Source organism: Sphaerodactylus townsendi, linkage group LG13, assembly GCF_021028975.2.
Source record: "Sphaerodactylus townsendi isolate TG3544 linkage group LG13, MPM_Stown_v2.3, whole genome shotgun sequence".
NCBI classification, from domain to species: domain Eukaryota; kingdom Metazoa; phylum Chordata; class Lepidosauria; order Squamata; family Sphaerodactylidae; genus Sphaerodactylus; species Sphaerodactylus townsendi.
This window is the reverse complement of record NC_059437.1, coordinates 52,268,817-52,288,567: the sequence shown is the minus strand read 5'-3', so window position 1 is coordinate 52,288,567 and position 19,751 is coordinate 52,268,817. Positions and strand designations below refer to the sequence as shown.

Here is a 19,751-nt window from a genome sequence, read left to right as displayed (position 1 = left end):
GGGCCTGCAAGATGGAGTTGTTCCACCGGGTCTATGGTTGAGGAAACGACAGCATACCATCTAATGGCCTCCTTCTCTTTCTTTCCAGCTCCCTCCCCCTCCCAAGTCACAGCCTCTGAGGACAGGAATGGCATAAACAGCTGGCAGGTGCCGGAAAAGGAGTTCATGGGTACTGCAGCGCCCACGGGCACCCTATTCAGGCTCCCTGCTCTAATTCAAGACTCTGCCAGCAAAGTTTACTATTTGCGGGCTGAGAGCTAAGCCACAAGATCGGCAGAACGCTACACTACGGAGATCGCTAGTTAGTACACCCTGGATTGCAGATAGAAGAAGCGGGCGTCCAAATGCTCTCTCCTCCCAGCCCTTTTTAAGGACTCCCTACCCTGCTCACAAAAATAGCGTCAATCTAGCTATTCCTGACCAGCATGGTAGGATTTCTTTTGTAAACAGAAGTTAGGTGTTGGGAATTAAGACACAACATTACCTTACTTCTGTTGAGCATGGCCTTTGCCCAGTGGTGGGATCCAAAAATTTTAGTAACAGGTTCCCATGGTGGTGGGGTTCAAACAGTGGTGTAGCGCCAATGGGGCTGGGCGGGGCATTCCAGGAAGAGTGGCTACAGGCATTTGCTGAAGCGGGGGGCTGTAGCAAGGACACAGCTACTGCGCCCGGTCCCTGGGCAGGAAAGCAGATGCACCTTGAAGCAGGCTGCCACCCACGCCTGCCTAGTGCGATCCCTGCTAGACTGCTTCTAAGGATTCTGCTACGCTACTGCCGAGAGGAGGGGCGTAACTAAGGCAAAAATCACGTGGCAAAATCACCAATTAGTAACCCCCTCTCAGCACACACAAATAATTAGTAACCTACTCTCGGGAACCTGTGAGAACCTGCTGGATCCCACCTCTGCCTTTGCCTCCCCCCTTCCCACCCCCAATTTCACCATTTCCAGCCAAGTAGAAGACGAGGTTCAAAGCAAAAGCTAGAAGCTGATTTAAACTGAAAGGCGAATTTTCAATTATACTGGCAATCAAGAGGAAATCAGGTTGAAGGGAAGTCATTTCATCCTAAACCAAAGGCCACCGTTCTAAGCCTACTCACGTCAGTGGGTTTAGAAGGGTGTGACTCTCTTTAGGACCGCATTGGAAGTACCAGGATTTCAGGTTTGGCAATCAACTTGTTCCTACCTTGTTCCTGAGCCACAGGAAAGACATCAGTGCGAGCAGGACAGCTCCAACGCCAATCGCACAGTACTGCAGGTATCCTAGCACAGTCGGAACCATCACTAAATAAGTGTAGAACTCATTTAAGAGTTTTCCATCGAGCACTCCACTCTGCATAAAAAAAGAGAAGATATTGTTTTCCCTCCCCAAATGGATCAAGTGTACGCTCCATCCAGGTACAGATCAACATGGGACACAATTTGCAAACTGGTATCACCCTTTGGATAGAATGCTTCCCAGCGTGGTGTAGTGGTTAAGAGCAGGTGGATTCCAATCTGGAGAACCAGATTTGATTCCACACTCTTCCATATACAACATTTGTTTCAGACAACAGGACACAGCAGCAGTGGCGTAGTGGTTAAGAGCAGGTGCATTCTAACCTGGAGGAACCGGGTTTGATTCCCTGCTCTGCCACTTGAGCTGTGGAGGCTTATCTGGGGAATTCAGATTAGCCTGTGCACTCCAACACATACCAGCTGGGTGACCTTGGGCTAGTCACAGCTTTTAGGAGCTCTCTCAGCCCCACCCACCTCACAGGGTGTTTGTTGTAAGGGGGGAAGGGCAAGAAGATTGTAAGCCCCTTTGAGTCTCCTACAGGAGAGAAAGGGGGGATATAAATCCAAACTCTTCTTCTTCTTCCTTTGAGCCTTTAATTTGTTTTTCTTCTCCATTTAGCATTTCACAGAACCGTGTTAAAATTTTACAAGATCTGGATTAGACTTTCTGAACATTCTATTATATCATAGTTGCTCAACCAAGGGCAAGCTTAGCTGGGGAAAACAGAAGTTTTTGTCCTATTCTAAATAGAAAGTGCGCACAAGTTTGATTCATGGCATCATTAATATTGTTAGCCAAGTGTTGAATTCAGGTTTAAAAAATTGGCTTGTCACAAGGTTAACAGCATTGCAGCCTTGGTAGACACTCCCCCCCCCCCCCCTAAGCAAAACTACCAAAGTTAAATTTGGCCCAGACAAACCTTTTACACTTTAATTCATGGCCATCCACAAACTTACACAATCACTGAAATTCCCACAAGATCTCGTTTGCTTTGAGCATTTAGCAGTCTACATTTTTAGACTTACCTCTTCAAACCATATCAAAGGCAGCACGACTGGACTGATCTTTCCTGTTTGACTGAAAGAAAAAGAAATACAGTAAACTTCAAATTATTGTATGATCTGATAGGTGTCTTTGGCAGTCCTTCCTGATCGAAAGATCAACGACATGTTACTATAATAGTTCACCCAACTGGCGTTAAAGCGACAAGTCCAAAACAACAAAGATTAGGGGGTGTGAACTAATAAATAACATTTTTTGGAACTGGGTATTATAAACCCAAAAAAATTCAGCATTCCAGAAAAATGCTGAACCCCTACCCTAGTATGTGATGTTTCTGGAGGAATCCTGAAAAATTCAGATCTATTATTAGGAAAAACCCTTCTGAGGTTTTGGGGGGGGGGGCTTTTTTTTTAAAGGCAGAGGCACCAAATTTGAAGCATAGTCACTGGTGACTCTCCTGATAAGTTTGGTAAAGAATGGGTCCCGGTATCGAATATTACTGTATCCTCAACCCAATAAAATAAAACTGGACCCCTTTAACCCAATCTTTACCAAACTCTGGGGCTCTTCTAAGGACAGTCACCAGCAACTATGCTGCAAATTGGATGCCTCTACTTTAAAAAACATCTCCTCCCTCCAAGCCCTGAAAAAATTCCAGATGAGCAGAAGTGGCGTAGGAGGTTAAGAGCTTGTGTATCTAATCTGGAGGAACCGGGTTTGATTCTCCGCTCTGCCGCCTGAGCTGTGGAGGCTTATCTGGGGAATTCAGATTAGCCTGTACACTCCCACACAGGCCAGCTGGGTGACCTTGGGCTAGTCACAGCTTCTCGGAGCTCTCTCAGCCCCACCTACCTCACAGGGTGTTTGCTGTGAGAGGGGAAGGGCAAGGAGATTGTAAGCCCCTTTGAGTCTCCTGCAGGAGAGACAGGGAGGATATAAATCCAAACTCTTCTTCTTCTTTTCTTAATGGAGAGAAAGGAGGGGTATAAAAACCAATTAATTGAGGTTGTGAAAGACCAGAAACTGTGGTGAGCTGGTGCCAGTCAACTTAGACAGAATCGACTCTTGACAGACCAAGGATCTAATTCAGGATAAGGAAGCTTCATGTGATCAAGACTCTCTACTGCAAAGGACCCAGACACATTCAAGGGAATTATGTCACACCAAGAACAGAGTCTACCACTCAACCACAGCTCCTCCCTGATGTCATCCCAAGGAATTAAGGACACAATTCCCTGCCACAGACTCCTGGGGATGTCCCAGAAGCATCGGTCCCACCCATGAGCCCTGACTGGCTGGGCTGAGAAGAGGATGGGGATGCCAGGAAACAATATCAACAAAACTTTTCTGAAGTTGCAAGGAAAGTATTAAATGGTTGGGGGATGAGGGCTTAACAGACAACTGCTCACATGATGCGAGGGACCCGCTTGATAAAGAGGTTTAGCTGCAACCGGACAGACACGTTGAGCGGCGCTCCAGTCATCTGCATTGGGAGGAGAGAAAGAGAGAGACATTAAAAACAAACAATATTCCTACTGCCTCCCTCCATTCCAGACTAGACCTGGAGTTGCCAACATGGTGCCCATGAGCACCATGACGCTCGCCAAAATTGGAGCCAGCGTGGTGTAGTGCTTGAGAGCAGGGGCACTCGAATCTGGAGAACCGGGTTTGATTCCCCGTTCTGCTACTTGAGCTGTGGAGGCTTATCTGGCAAATCAGATTAGCTTGTGCACTCCCACACACACCAGCTGGGTGACCTTGGGCTAGTCACAGTTCTTCGGAGCTCTCTCAGCCTCACACATCTCACAGGGTGTTTGTTGTGGGGGGAAAGGGAAAGGAGATTGTCAGCCCCTTTTAGTCTCCTAAAGGAGAGAAAGCGGGGATATAAATCCAAACTCTTCTTTTTCTTGTTTTCTTTTCTTTTTCTTCTTCTTCCGTCCAAGTGCTTTTAGAAAGTGGGTGGGCTATGTGAGCAGGGCTTCTGATTGGCTGTGCGGATTAAAAGAAATCCGGAGGAAGAAGTTGCTGCCTGGGATTTTAAAGACCCACTATTAGAGTTACACATGTCCTCACTCCTTGATACGTTGTGGCTCTGGCAGCCATTGTGTGGTTGTCCCAACCGTCCTTTAGTCAGAAGGACAAATGTGCCCGCAGTTTCAAAAAGGCTCAAGATCCTTGGACTAGACATTGTGTGGTTTTTTTTCAGTCTGATATTGTTCCAAGGACGGTATATTTCTCTGGAAACCCCATATCTTCGGATGTACGCTGTGTTCCGGATAAGATAAAAAGATTCCTGACACCAGATAAAACAGTTGGCACTCAAAAAGGTGAAAAAGATAAGGGACCTTTGGATGAGTTATTCCTGCCTTCATTGCTACAACAGAATTTCCTCAATCGAAAGAGTGGGAAGGTTCATTTGCTTCAAACATTATTACTGCAAGTAACCAATACAGAAGCCACAGGGAGAAAAACACGGACAGGAAGAAAACTGTTCAGGTTGCAGACTCTGAAACGTCCGCCTCTAACTCACTGTAAGGGTAAGTTCTCAAAGAGTCAAGAGCAGACCTGGGCATTATACGGCCTGGGGGCCACATCCGGCCTGCCGGATGACCCTGACTGGCCCCCCTGCCTTGCTGGGGAGCGAGGTGCCTTTGAAAGCCCCGCAGAAGCCGGTTGCCTTGGCTGCCGGCTTCTGCGGGGCTTTCAAAAGCGCCTCGCCCCCTGCCTTTTGGCCCGGCCCTCCACAATATTTTCTGTTTCTTATGCGGCCCCATGAAAAAAACAATTGCCCACCCCTGGTCAAGAGGTTTGCGGTTTGGCTACGATTTTGCTCGTATGTTTTCCAAACATCCGAGGCATGTTGCATTTTGCCTGCGTCACTGATCTGGGCATGACATCCCGTTGGAAAGAGGAAAGGCCAGAGACTCACAGAGAGGTGCAACAGTCAGCCTCTTCAAAGTGCAATTAACTCTGCTGCACTCCTGCACCTGGAGGGACTGATCGATTTTACTATGCTCAATGTAAGGGAAGCTAACTGGGAGGTTGAAGGCCGGAGCATTGGCTCACACAGAGGGACAGCAGCCAGACTCTTCCTGGGGGAAGCACTTCAGGCTCACAACAGCCTCTGTTTAATTTAATTCCCTCGCAGTATGTTTAGTATTGTCCTGGCCCCTCATTTGGGAAATTGCATACCTATAGAAAAAGTTCTCTGCATCGTTAAGAATATAAATATAAATTCTCTGCACAGCTGAGAACCGACCCTGTCAATGAATCACCCTGTGCAAGTTGAGGAAAAACAGCAGCCCCTCTAATAACCAAGCACTGCTTAATGTCACAATAGGGGAAGCCTTAAATATCCTAGGTATGGAAATCAGACCAAATATTACCGCCACCGCATTCTAGGCTGCAGCCAATACGTTAAGGAGTTCACTGAGGCTTTGTACTTTTCCGTTTCCTTCCTGCTGGATAAGCCCGTGCACACACACGCAAACACACGGGAGCTGTGTACCCATTTCAGAATACAAGCAGGGAATCACAATGTGGAAGGCTCCCTGATGCTAAAAATTCCCTGCAAACAAAAATCTGGCACATCAAAGCAAAGAGAAAAAAGGGCGAAACGTTTCTCCCTGCTGGGCTCAACTACCATTTGCATGATTTTTTTTTAAAAAAAAGACACACAAACAAGAACCGGTGCTTGAAGTCTGAAGCAGTGTCGTTTGCCTTTGATATGAGTTCCCGGTTCAGCCTTTAGAATCAAGTGCCCCGGAATCTCCAGTCTGATATATTTTAATAGCAGTTCCAACTCTTTCCTCATCCATTCATTTGAACCAGCTTATGGATTCCAACTTTACTGAAGCACCAATTAGTATGTTTAAACAAATCACCCAAAGGCAGCCTTTTCCTTGGAGAACTGCAGCTCAGAGGAAATATGAGGCTAGACCTATTTATCCATCTGGTACGTTTTTAGCCCCCCGCCTCCCAAGAAGCTCAGCTACTCGCTCAACTCTTCCCTTCATACGTTTCCCCTTAGTCCCTCTGTGAGTGTCTGACTTAGAATCATCGAATCACAGAGTTGGAAGAGACCCCCAAGAGCCATCAAGTCCAACCCCCTGCCACGCAGGAACACACAATCAAAGCACTCCTGACATATATCCATCCAGTCTCTGTTTAAAAACATCCAAAAAAGGCGACTCCACCACCCTCCGAGGCAGTGAATTCCACTGTCAAACAGCCCCGACAGAAAGCTCTTCCTACTGTTTAGGTGAAATCTCTCTTCCTGCACCTTGAATCCATTGCTCCGTGTCCTAGTCTCTGAGGCAGCAGAAAACAAGCTTGCTCCCTCTTCGACATGGCATCCCTTCCCTTCAAATATTTAAACATAGCTATCATGTCCCCCTCTTAACCTTTGTGTCTCCAGACGAAACATCCCCAACTCCCTAAGCCCTCCTTCGCTTATTTTTATTTTATTAGATTTCTATACTGCCCCTCCCTACTTGGAGTGCTTTCCAACACAATATACATATAACACACACAACAATTATAAATATCTACCATTAGGAAAAATTCTTTAAAGACCGTATATACATCTGCTAAAACAAAATGACGACGCTTTGATGTCATTAAGCCCCAATAAGTCTTAAAAGAAGGGGCAGAAAAGACGTCCCTTGTCTTATCACAGGGGTGGTCAGCGGGTGGAAAGGGGGAGGCCAGAAATGGTAAATATTGTTGCCTCAACTATATCCCTGGTGGAATAGCTCTGTCTTGAAGACCCTCTGGGACTGCATTAAATCCCACAGGGCACTGGTCTCATTAGACAGAGAGTTCGGGCGTTTTCCCACTTACCAGTAGCTGCGCGCTACTGTAGGCAAGTAGCGCGGGGTCCCCCGGCACTCCCCACTACAGGGGCGGCGACAACGCAGCTGCCCCGACGCTGCCGCTGTCGCGCCCCCTCAGCGCGCGTCATTCCTGGCGCTCTTCCAAACGGCGCCTTTTGATGACCCCGCGGTCGTGGGGAAGCCCGGGCGCGCGCCAGAAATGACGCACGCTGAGAGCAGTGCCCGGCATAGGGGGGTAGTGGCAAGTGGGGAAACGCCCTTCCACAAGGCTGGGGCCAGGGTAAAAAGGGCCCTGACCCTGGTTGAGGCCAGCCAGACTTCCTTTGGGCCAGCCACCGAGAGCAAGTTCTCACCAGATGATTTAAGTGTCCATCGAAGGACATAACGGAAGAGAATGGTTGTTTACAAGCACCATTTTTTACAACCGGTTCTGCCGAAGTGGTGCGAACCTGCTGAATCCCACCACTGCCGACACAGTTCGGAAACCCATCCTAACTAGATACCGTAATGGCTACTCCACAATGACCCCAGATGGACTGGTGGTCCAACTCTCGCTGAAACAGCTTCATTCGATTACATTTTGCTGGTCTGACTTAAGCCACTGAGATCTTTGTTTACACAGCTCTCCCTCCCAGCCATCTTCAGGCAACGATCCAAAAGGCCAGCCAAGTCGGCTCCCTTCCCACCCCCCTCATGGTCCTGCAAGGGCGATCCTTTATCTCAGGAGGCCGAGACAGCTGAAAGGAAAGGAGGACCCATGAAGGAAGATAACAATCCCATAAAGATCGCTTGATAAGAACCGTGGCATGTCACTGGGAGCGCCTCAAAAGCCTAGAATGACCTAAATTAATAGGGCACAGGTGCTCAAAGGGTAGGCCTGATAGCCGCCACGTCATCCCCCTTTTACCTGAGCCGCTGACTTCTCCCTCAGCGAGTCGAGCCGGGAACAACGGCATCCGGACACAAGGAAACATTTCCTCCCCTTGAGAATGAAATGCACTGTTTGCACCTATTACATAAGAACCTAATCTTTTGGGTGCTGTGTGGTTTCCGGGCTGTATGGCCGTGTTCTAGCAGCATTCTCTCCTGACGTTTCGCCTGCATCTGTGGCTGGCATCTTCAGAGGATCTTGGGGGGGGGGGGGGGTGGGGGGGGGGGCTACTGGGGTAAGGGGAGGGAGGGGCGGGTTGGGGGGGGGGTGGGGGGGGGGGGGGGTGGGGGGGGGGGGGGGTGTGGGGGGGGGGGGGGGTGGGGGGGGGGGGGGGTGGGGGGGGGGGGGGGTGGGGGGGGGGGGGGGTGGTGGGGGGGGTGGGTTGGGGGCGGGGGGGGTGGGGGGGGGGGGGGGTGGGGGGGGGGGGGGGTGGGGGGGGGGGGGGGTGGGGGGGGGGGGGGGTGGGGGGGGGGGGGGGTGGGGGGGGGGGGGGGTGGGGGGGGGGGGGGGTGGGGGGGGGGGGGGGTGGGGGGGGGGGGGGGTGGGGGGGGGGGGGGGTGGGGGGGGGGGGGGGTGGGGGGGGGGGGGGGTGGGGGGGGGGGGGGGTGGGGGGGGGGGGGGGTGGGGGGGGGGGGGGGTGGGGGGGGGGGGGGGTGGGGGGGGGGGGGGGTGGGGGGGGGGGGGGGTGGGGGGGGGGGGGGGTGGGGGGGGGGGGGGGTGGGGGGGGGGGGGGGTGGGGGGGGGGGGGGGTGGGGGGGGGGGGGGGTGGGGGGGGGGGGGGGTGGGGGGGGGGGGGGGTGGGGGGGGGGGGGGGTGGGGGGGGGGGGGGGTGGGGGGGGGGGGGGGTGGGGGGGGGGGGGGGTGGGGGGGGGGGGGGGTGGGGGGGGGGGGGGGTGGGGGGGGGGGGGGGTGGGGGGGGGGGGGGGTGGGGGGGGGGGGGGGTGGGGGGGGGGGGGGGTGGGGGGGGGGGGGGGTGGGGGGGGGGGGGGGTGGGGGGGGGGGGGGGTGGGGGGGGGGGGGGGTGGGGGGGGGGGGGGGTGGGGGGGGGGGGGGGTGGGGGGGGGGGGGGGTGGGGGGGGGGGGGGGTGGGGGGGGGGGGGGGTGGGGGGGGGGGGGGGTGGGGGGGGGGGGGGGTGGGGGGGGGGGGGGGTGGGGGGGGGGGGGGGTGGGGGGGGGGGGGGGTGGGGGGGGGGGGGGGTGGGGGGGGGGGGGGGTGGGGGGGGGGGGGGGTGGGGGGGGGGGGGGGTGGGGGGGGGGGGGGGTGGGGGGGGGGGGGGGTGGGGGGGGGGGGGGGTGGGGGGGGGGGGGGGTGGGGGGGGGGGGGGGTGGGGGGGGGGGGGGGTGGGGGGGGGGGGGGGTGGGGGGGGGGGGGGGTGGGGGGGGGGGGGGGTGGGGGGGGGGGGGGGTGGGGGGGGGGGGGGGTGGGGGGGGGGGGGGGTGGGGGGGGGGGGGGGTGGGGGGGGGGGGGGGTGGGGGGGGGGGGGGGTGGGGGGGGGGGGGGGTGGGGGGGGGGGGGGGTGGGGGGGGGGGGGGGTGGGGGGGGGGGGGGGTGGGGGGGGGGGGGGGTGGGGGGGGGGGGGGGTGGGGGGGGGGGGGGGTGGGGGGGGGGGGGGGTGGGGGGGGGGGGGGGTGGGGGGGGGGGGGGGTGGGGGGGGGGGGGGGTGGGGGGGGGGGGGGGTGGGGGGGGGGGGGGGTGGGGGGGGGGGGGGGTGGGGGGGGGGGGGGGTGGGGGGGGGGGGGGGTGGGGGGGGGGGGGGGTGGGGGGGGGGGGGGGTGGGGGGGGGGGGGGGTGGGGGGGGGGGGGGGTGGGGGGGGGGGGGGGTGGGGGGGGGGGGGGGTGGGGGGGGGGGGGGGTGGGGGGGGGGGGGGGTGGGGGGGGGGGGGGGTGGGGGGGGGGGGGGGTGGGGGGGGGGGGGGGTGGGGGGGGGGGGGGGTGGGGGGGGGGGGGGGTGGGGGGGGGGGGGGGTGGGGGGGGGGGGGGGTGGGGGGGGGGGGGGGTGGGGGGGGGGGGGGGTGGGGGGGGGGGGGGGTGGGGGGGGGGGGGGGTGGGGGGGGGGGGGGGTGGGGGGGGGGGGGGGTGGGGGGGGGGGGGGGTGGGGGGGGGGGGGGGTGGGGGGGGGGGGGGGTGGGGGGGGGGGGGGGTGGGGGGGGGGGGGGGTGGGGGGGGGGGGGGGTGGGGGGGGGGGGGGGTGGGGGGGGGGGGGGGTGGGGGGGGGGGGGGGTGGGGGGGGGGGGGGGTGGGGGGGGGGGGGGGTGGGGGGGGGGGGGGGTGGGGGGGGGGGGGGGTGGGGGGGGGGGGGGGTGGGGGGGGGGGGGGGTGGGGGGGGGGGGGGGTGGGGGGGGGGGGGGGTGGGGGGGGGGGGGGGTGGGGGGGGGGGGGGGTGGGGGGGGGGGGGGGTGGGGGGGGGGGGGGGTGGGGGGGGGGGGGGGTGGGGGGGGGGGGGGGTGGGGGGGGGGGGGGGTGGGGGGGGGGGGGGGTGGGGGGGGGGGGGGGTGGGGGGGGGGGGGGGTGGGGGGGGGGGGGGGTGGGGGGGGGGGGGGGTGGGGGGGGGGGGGGGTGGGGGGGGGGGGGGGTGGGGGGGGGGGGGGGTGGGGGGGGGGGGGGGTGGGGGGGGGGGGGGGTGGGGGGGGGGGGGGGTGGGGGGGGGGGGGGGTGGGGGGGGGGGGGGGTGGGGGGGGGGGGGGGTGGGGGGGGGGGGGGGTGGGGGGGGGGGGGGGTGGGGGGGGGGGGGGGTGGGGGGGGGGGGGGGTGGGGGGGGGGGGGGGTGGGGGGGGGGGGGGGTGGGGGGGGGGGGGGGTGGGGGGGGGGGGGGGTGGGGGGGGGGGGGGGTGGGGGGGGGGGGGGGTGGGGGGGGGGGGGGGTGGGGGGGGGGGGGGGTGGGGGGGGGGGGGGGTGGGGGGGGGGGGGGGTGGGGGGGGGGGGGGGTGGGGGGGGGGGGGGGTGGGGGGGGGGGGGGGTGGGGGGGGGGGGGGGTGGGGGGGGGGGGGGGTGGGGGGGGGGGGGGGTGGGGGGGGGGGGGGGTGGGGGGGGGGGGGGGTGGGGGGGGGGGGGGGTGGGGGGGGGGGGGGGTGGGGGGGGGGGGGGGTGGGGGGGGGGGGGGGTGGGGGGGGGGGGGGGTGGGGGGGGGGGGGGGTGGGGGGGGGGGGGGGTGGGGGGGGGGGGGGGTGGGGGGGGGGGGGGGGGGGGGGGGGGGGGGGTGGGGGGAGAGTTTGACACCTGTGCTCTAGAGTCCTAGCCTGGGTCCTGCCATATTTCTGACTACTACTAAATACTTATTGTCATATCTCTGTCTATGGAATGCTTACTGCTTAAGCAGGCCTGGGAATGTTTCCCTGTACCGGTCTGCCCTTCTCTCTGCAGCTGCAAGGGGGCGGGGTGTGTGTGGAAGCTGCAGTGTTTTCATTTCAGTTCTCGCCGTCTGAAGAACGTGGGTGCATGTGAGCGTGAAACAGTACCTTCCCACTTCAGGGGACGGAAAGGGGTTTTTTTGTGCCTTACGTATCTGTGCTGGGTGATATAATGCTATGCCTGTTTTAACGTATTCAGTTCTGACAATACAAGTCAACAGCTTTCCTAAGCGTGACATCAATAAATGAGAATTCTGCTTTCGAAATATGGATTCCTTCATTGATCAAGACTGCGGTTGTGACATGTAATTCCCTACATACAGTTCTTCTAGCACTGGTGAATAAGCAGACCACATAAGAACTAGGGTGTTGTGAGTTTTCTAGGTTTTATGGCCGTGTTCCAGTAGCATTCTCTCCCGACTGTCACAACCTTGCCTGTGACATTCACACCAGTAGGTGAGCAAAGAACCAACTTACTGGGCACAGAAACCTGGCAGGGTACATTCCATCTTGGCAAAGTCTGAGCCCAAGGAGGTATATATGGAAACAGCAGCTAGGGTGTGTGCCCCAACTCTGAAGTCTTTGGAGGCGGAGCCTACGCTTCAACACTGAACCTGGTCTGGCCAAGCCCAGTGTTCATCTGTGGGCTCCGCCTCTGAAGTCCACATGGACTTCACAGTCAGGGTATGCAGTTTAAAGATGGACTCATATGATGCATAGTGGAGTTCTTGATGGGAAGGAGGCTGGGCAGCCAAGGGCACCCTCTTAAAGTGATGCTCAGGACACACACCCTGGCTGCCCCACCCTAGATACGCCTCTGCCTGAGCTCATGAGTGGGAGAAGGCATTTGTTAACTGAACCTGTTACAACTGCAGAACACCTGGTTTAATTGGCAAACTCACTGCGCTGGTTGGAGAACTTGGCTAGCAACATATTTCATTGGTCAAGTTGCATCATTAGCCATACACTTAATGGGTTAACTAGAATCAGGCCAATGCAGGTTGTTGAGTACACAGCTAAGATCTTTCATCCCAGTTTTGTCCTTTGTCAAGATTACATTTGATTTGGGGACGTTCCTTGATTTTGATGGGTTATACTAAACTGTAAATCTTGCCTTGGACTTTGAAACTTTATTGGACTCATTCTTTTTTTGGTAGCAGTTGGTTAGTGGGCCAATGCTTGCAGATGTGCACAGTTTAGACTTATAACTTCATTATTTTATCCTCACAGCTCTTCTTATTTCATATTCTTGCACAATTTTAATAAATCACTTAACTTATATTTGTGGTCTTTTTGAATTCAGGGTCTTTCAGCCTGAATCCAGTACTTTGGTTTCCATCAGCTGCAGGTACCAGACTGTTTTCTCAAACTCGTCTTGTAAACAGCCTACCTTGCAAAGGTAACTTCTTTGATTTTAGTCCCAGGATAGCTAGAGCCTCTGACCCTTGATCTCTGGCTGGCTGGGTAGAAAAGGGACTTGCGGCGGTTCAGCTTCCAGAATTGTGAGGATTCTCGGTTCTGCCTTTTGGGGTTTTGTTTTGCCGGCCCAGTCCACCACCGAGGGACTTGTGGCTTGAGGGTCCCTCGACACAAACCCACCTCTGTCTGACTCTTGCCTTGCGAACCCTATGGGGCTGCCCTACGTCAGCGGCAACTGGATGGCATTTTCCACCATCCAAGTGTTTCCCAAACAGGAACTGTCCCTCAAGAGAAAGTCAATTCAAACTGACCTACAATTAACCTGTTGCCTCATTAAACCTGCGAAAAGGAAGAAGAATGAGAAGAGAAGAATTAGAAGTAGTAGAAGTAGAAGAAGAAGAAGAAGTAGTAGTAGTAGTAGTAGTAGTAGAAGAAGAAGAAGAAGAAGAAGAAGAAGAAGAAGAAGAGTAGCAGTAGTAGTTTGGATTTATATCCCCTTTCTCTCCTGTAAGGGGCTTACAATCTCCTTTCCTTCCCGCCCCCCCGCTCCACAACAAGCACCCTGTGAGGTGGGTGGGGCTGAGAGAGCTCCGAAGAACTGTGACTAGCCCAAGGTCACCCAGCTGGCATGTGTTGGAGTGCATAAGCTAATCCAGTTCACCAGGTAAGCCTCCACAGCTCAAGTTGCAGAGCATGGAATCAAACCCAGTTCTCCAGATTAGAGTGCACCTGCTCTTAACCACTACACCACATCTGGCAGACATACTTAGCCGACAGGAGCTCATGTTCTGGATTCCCGACTGCCGACACGGGCAGAAGCCTTCATTGGGTGGATAATCTGTTCCGTTTGCAAACAAAGTCTTTGGAGCCACATAGCGGTATGTCGGTATTCCACCGTATTCCCCAGTTTCCCTGAACTGCAGTTTTATGGACCTGGAAGAAAGATTTCAACAGAAGAGTTACCCCCCTCAATGCCAGAGATGCCTGAAAGATAAAACTGCAGAAAAGTGACCAACTCTCACTGGAGTGTGGCTGCACATTCCCTCCACCCTGAGTCCTTCACCCATGGGCTGCTGACTCTTCGCAGTCAGGTGTGGTTGTTCTCCTACTGGCCATTTTATTTTGACCTCGCAGAGAAACTGAGGCAGTGAAAACACACATCTAGACGTTTTCATCTACTTCAGTCTATGCTGTTCGATGGCTTGATTACTGATTTGGACAACTGTCAATAATTATTTTTTAAATAAAAATCCAGAGGCCCCCCACTGCATAAAACAAGAAAAACGTAGCAAAGACGTTCATTATGCCTCTCATTGGCTCTGGGACGGACTATTCCAGTGTGAGGCCCTTTATGATGTCTACGAATCCCATTTCTACAGCATGACTCAAGCACATGTTTACTCAGTCCATGTGAGGATAACTGCTTCTGTCACTCCCCTTATTTCTTTCTCCATCTCAAGTTCAAACTAGAAAAGGGGGCAGATGTGAACAAGATACAATTTAAGAAGAGGAAGATGATGAGGATGAGGAGTTTGGATTTTAACCCCCCTTCCTCTCCTGTAAGGAGATTCAAAAAAGCTTACAATCTCCTTTCCCTTCCCCCCTCACATCAAACACCCTGTGAGGTAGGTGGAGCTGAGAGAGCTCCAAAGAACTGTGATTAGCTCAAGTTCACCCAGCTGGCATGTGTTGGGGCGCACAAGCTAACCTGGTTCCCCAGATAAGCCTTCACAGCTCAAGTGGCAGAGTGGGGAATCAAACCCGGTTCTCCAGATTAGACTGCACCTGCCCTTAATTTCTACACCATGCTGCACACAAGGGTGTGCAGAATTCTACATCGAGGGATCCAAAATGAGAAACACACATTCTGGATAGGAGATGCACTTCTGGGTAGCAGCGTGTATGAATAAGACCTTGGGGTATGGGTAGATTATAAGCTAAATACGAGCTGTCATTGTGATGCCGCAACAAGAATGGCTAATGCAGTCTTGGGGTACGTCAATAGAAGCATAACCTCCAAACTGCAAGATGCTAAGGGGGTGGGGTGCATCCACCATAAATCAGACTAAAAGAGTAGAGTTCCAAGGGTTGAAATTCTGCCCCTTACTGCAGACTTTATTTGGCCTACATCCATGGAGTATATTACAACCAAGATAGTCCTGTGGAAGGGTGAATTAGAGCTCCAAGCTCCCTGTCACAAATCTGTGACGCCACTTCTGCTCAGCTCACCTGCATGCGTCAGGACTGTAGAACTCTAGTGGTGAAGAAGGAGTCATAAAAGGTGGCCACAACTCCCCAGCCGTTCCATTGATCCCGTTGCATTGTTTGGAATTCCAATACGACACCTACAGGGATATGAGACCATAAGAAGGTAGAGAACCAGGTTGACCGCCAAGCAGCTAAGTGCCCACCTCACCCCCCCTTTCCCAGACTCCCCTTTCTTGCACACTTTCCACCACCCCAAGAAGAATGCCACAATGTTCTCTACATGTCACTGCAGCCCTGATTTCATTTCTGTGTATCCAGTGGTGGGATCCAAAAATTTTAGTAACAGGTGGGATTCAAACAGTGGCGTAGCACCAGTGGGGCTGGGTGGGGCACAACGGGGCCTGGCCAGGCATTCCGGGGGCGGGGCGTTAATAATTTCTCTGTTACTGTAAAAAAACTCTTACTGTAAAAAAAGTTCCTAATTTCCAGCTGGTATCTTTCTGTCCATAATTTAAACTCATTATAGCAAGTCCTATCGTCTACTGCCAACAGAAACAACTACTTCTCCTCTAATTGACTGCCTGTCAAATACTTAATACTTTCAAATACTTAATTTTGTGTCTAGAAATCAAAAGAAGGAGACTTTCCTTAAACAAGGAACTTTACCATATTACTAAAACATGTTTTTAAAACAGCCCAACAGGGAGAATTATCTCCCATTTTCTACCTTCGCTAACCAACAGCATAGGAAACAACAGGACTTTATTATTTTTGGACCGAATGGAATTTCTAACGGAAAAGCAGACCCAATTAGTCACCCCCTCTCGGCACACACAAATAATTAGTAACCCACTCTCGGGAACTGGTGAGAACCGGCTGGATCCCACCTCTGTACAGTGTATCCACTTGAAGCACGGCACCAAGAAACTCCTCCAGTAGGACAGAACAAGGGAGTCGCCTTTCTCTGTTTTCCAGAGAAAATAAGAGGTGGCAAAAATTAGGGCTGTCACCTGATTAAAGATCATTAATCAAAAACATGAGCTTTTACTAATCAGGCTGAAGCGATACACTCACAAATAATGTCAGACCTGAAGAGAGGAAGAGAGTATTCTGTTTTTAGATGGTGCCTGTGTCTTAGCAAACACAACTTGAGAAAGGGTATTCCCTCCTGGGAAATACAGAAAGATGGGGAAAGGGAAACGCCTTCCATCACAGAAGCGATATTGCTTCCTGCACAGGTAAACAACTCTCCTAAGGTATCACAAATGAAAAAAAAAACACACCCCATGCTTAACCTCATTGCGTGGAAAGCCCCACGTGATTGTTTGATGCCCGTATAGTTTCCCTACCTGTTTTAATCCATTCCAGTTATCCACCATTTGGACTTTGGAAATGTCATTGGCACCTGTGTTCACTGTGAACAGTCCCATATCAGTGTTGTTCATCTGATGAGAAAGAAAGGAAAGAAAAGGTCTCTGGTAAGGCATTTTGTAATTTTAGCTCTCCATGATCAAGAACAGAGAAAAGGAAGCGAGATCAAATCCCATGCTGCCCTTTTAAATAATAATAATAATAATAATAATAATAATAATAATAATAATAATAATAATAAAGAACAACAGTTAACTCAAATTTAAAAGTCGGTGCTCTGTGAGGAACTCAAAGAAATCTTGAAACATACACCTGGAAAGCCTAAATCGGGACAGAACACGTATCCATTACGCTGCAGAAAGCAGCACTTCTAGGAACTGCACATATTCTACGCAAATACCTCTAATATCCTAGGTCCTTGGGAAGGACTCGATATTCAGAGATGAATTCCAGACACTTGTGCTGTGTTGTTATATGTATAATAATAATAATAATAATAATAAGCGTTTGGATTTATACCACACCTTCCTCTCCAGTAAGGAGTCTCAAGGGAGCCTGCAAACTCCTTCCCTTCCTTTCCCCACAACAGACACCTTTTGCTGCCAGAGGTAAAAGACTCCTGCTAGCAAAACCGTTTTTATCTGAACTTATTCAACTGCGAATCTTCACGCAGGTAAAGCAGGTGGTTGTTAACAGTTGCTTAACTGAACAGATTGGGCTGGGCTCTCTTCTGCAAACAGGTGTCATCTCTCATGTCTTTTTCACTATTCACGCATCCCCATTGTGCAACAACTCTTTTTCTGATTTTTATCTCATCCGTTTTTCCTGCAGGGTAGTCACCAGTTCTTTTAATATCCGCACAAGATCCGGCTGAGAGCGAGTGAGATTATCTAGCTTAGGGTCACCCAGGGAGCACTCTGGCTGAGTGGGGATTCGAACCGAGGCCTTCTAGTCTAAGCCTAAAACCCTGCCCCCTCCTAGTGCTTGCAACTGAATCCATAATTAATGGCATCGGGAAATCTAAAGATGCTCCTGTTATTGCAGGTTGGTTTGTGCAACCACTTGCACAAGAATGAAAATGCTCGTAAAAACTTATCTAACCAAAACATTTGCAAAACAGCCGCCCCCACCCCCGGCCCCACCAGTGCTCTTACTCTTGTTTTCAACTTTATGAATCCAACCCTAGTTCTGTTTGAGACTGAGGGTGGGGCAGAAAGACTAGGATTTTCTGCCAGGGATCAGACATGTAAATCCAAGTTATCTGCCAAGCACCCCTGCTCTTCTGGTTTCTCCCACACTCCTTAAGAGTCCACCATCTTTGGCTCTTTCCTCTGGCAGTTTTACTCACACCGACAAGTAAGCCAAACTTGTCACCGAACGGCATCAAACCGGGCCTGATGGTATTCAAGAACTTTATAAGGGGGTCGTCGTATCCCCACAAGAGCTCGCCGACCGTCCGGTTCATGAAGGCTTTCTGCCGGAAGAGGGAAAAAGCAGTGCTAACTGCAATCTGTAAAGGAGACTGTAGATCTTCCAACATCACAGCAGCGCCCTGGGGGAAAGGAAAGGCATAGGTTATAGCATGTTCCTGGGCAGCTACGGGAAATCCAGCCCCTACCCCTATCAACTAGTTCAAGAATATGAGAGAGGAACTCGCAGCCTTCCCCACGGATAGCTTTATTTCTATTTATTTATTTATTTTTTCAACTTATATACCGCCCAACCCCCGAAGGGCTCTGGGCGGTGAACAACATAACATTCAAATACAGATAAACATAAAATCAAATATAAGTTAATCTCTAAATAATATAAATTAAAATGCAGCAATTAATACATAACATAACAATGCCCACAATATCCCTCTTAAACCCTCCCGAGAGGAGAAAAGAAAGGGCGGGTCCAACTGATGGTAATGGACCCTAATTCCATAAAAATGGAAGAGGGGAGGGGGGGGGCACTTTCAGCGGCTGGACACTCCAAAAGCCCGGCGGAACAACTCCATCTTGCAGGCCCTGCGGAAATCACCAAGATCCCGCAGGGCCCAAACAGCTGGAGGAAGTGTGTTCCACCAGGCAGGGGCCAGGGCTGTAGGCGTCCTTGGCCCGGCGGCGAGGCCAGCCGCATCATGGAGGGGCCAGGGATCTCCAGTAAATTGGCCTCTGCTGAACGCAGAGGCTTAGTAGGGACATATGGGGTAATGCGGTCCCGGGTTTCATGCTTGGCATAGGTTATATACCCTTTATTATTGGCCAAACTAGATGTGACGGGAGCAGCAGTGGCGTAGGAGGTTCAGAGCTCCTGTATCTAATCTGGAGGAACCGGGTTTGATTCCCAGCTCTGCAACTTGAGCTGTGGAGGCTTATCTCGTAGACATCATAAAGGGCCTCACACAGGAACAGTCAGTCACAGAGCCAATGAGAGGCGTAACGAACGTCTTTGCTACAGAGCAGCAGTGGCGTAGGAGGTTAAGAGCTCGTGTATCTAATCTGGAGGAACCGGGTTTGATTCCCAGCTCTGCCGCCTGAGCTGTGGAGGCTTCTCTGGGGAATTCGGATTAGCCTGTGCACTCCCACACACGCCAGCTGGGTGACCTTGGGCTAGTCACAGCTTCTCGGAGCTCTCGCAGCCCCACCCACCTCACAGGGTGTTTGTTGTGAGGGGGGGAAGGGCAAGGAGATTGTAAGCCCCTTTGAGTCTCCTGCAGGAGAGAAAGGGGGGATATAAATCCAAACTCTTCTTCTTCTTCTTTATTGTTTCTGGGTTTCATGCTTGGAACAACCCTTTATTATTGGCCAAGCTAGATGTGACTGCATCCATAGGTCTGGCCCGTGGACACGGCTGCCCTTTTAAAACAATTTTAAAATGCTACGAAGGCCCACATTGGGGTGGGCTGAGGCATTCTAGTCCATATGCGGGCTCGTCAGTCCAGGGAGTCACCCCTTCCCCAGGGCCCAGCCCTACCAAGTCCCATTTATGTCGTATCCAGCTCTCAAAACAAATAAGTTTAATGCCACTGCTCTAGTCCCATTCACCTTTTCCAACACTGAAACAGCCCGATCAGCTATTTTGGCGCAGAAGATAGAGCAACAAGGGATCGGGACCACGCAGCATTTTTAAATCGCTGTAAAATAGTGGCAAAAGTCGGGCCCATGAATATTTCGTGACTAGTTTGGTCCCAACTTGATAACGCTTTTTAAGAAATTGCTGGACGCCCCCCGCCCCCCCAATCCCATTTCAATGTTAGTTGCTATAAGATAAACCGGGTTACAAATGCCCCAAGGCTCAGATTCCTAATCAGTATGGAAGTAGCTTAATCGTTTTGAAGTAGGTCTGATTTATGCCTAACAGAGAAGGAGATGA

At 54.0% G+C, this 19,751-nt stretch overlaps 1 protein-coding gene across 1 annotated transcript in view; it reads right to left on the bottom strand.

The window, feature by feature from the left end:
- Window positions 1-1,169: 1,169 nt before the first annotated feature.
- Window positions 1,170-19,751, bottom strand: part of SCARB1 (scavenger receptor class B member 1) — a 37,125-nt gene continuing 18,543 nt past the window's right edge. Inside the window, exons 4-11 of the mRNA XM_048513863.1 lie at window positions 17,740-17,943; window positions 16,370-16,465; window positions 15,042-15,157; window positions 13,579-13,745; window positions 13,135-13,151; window positions 3,689-3,762; window positions 2,303-2,354; window positions 1,170-1,331 (exon numbers count right to left, since the gene is read on the bottom strand). Of these exons, the coding sequence (XP_048369820.1) occupies window positions 1,170-1,331; window positions 2,303-2,354; window positions 3,689-3,762; window positions 13,135-13,151; window positions 13,579-13,745; window positions 15,042-15,157; window positions 16,370-16,465; window positions 17,740-17,943 (888 nt within the window). The remainder of the gene's footprint in view (window positions 1,332-2,302; window positions 2,355-3,688; window positions 3,763-13,134; window positions 13,152-13,578; window positions 13,746-15,041; window positions 15,158-16,369; window positions 16,466-17,739; window positions 17,944-19,751) is intronic.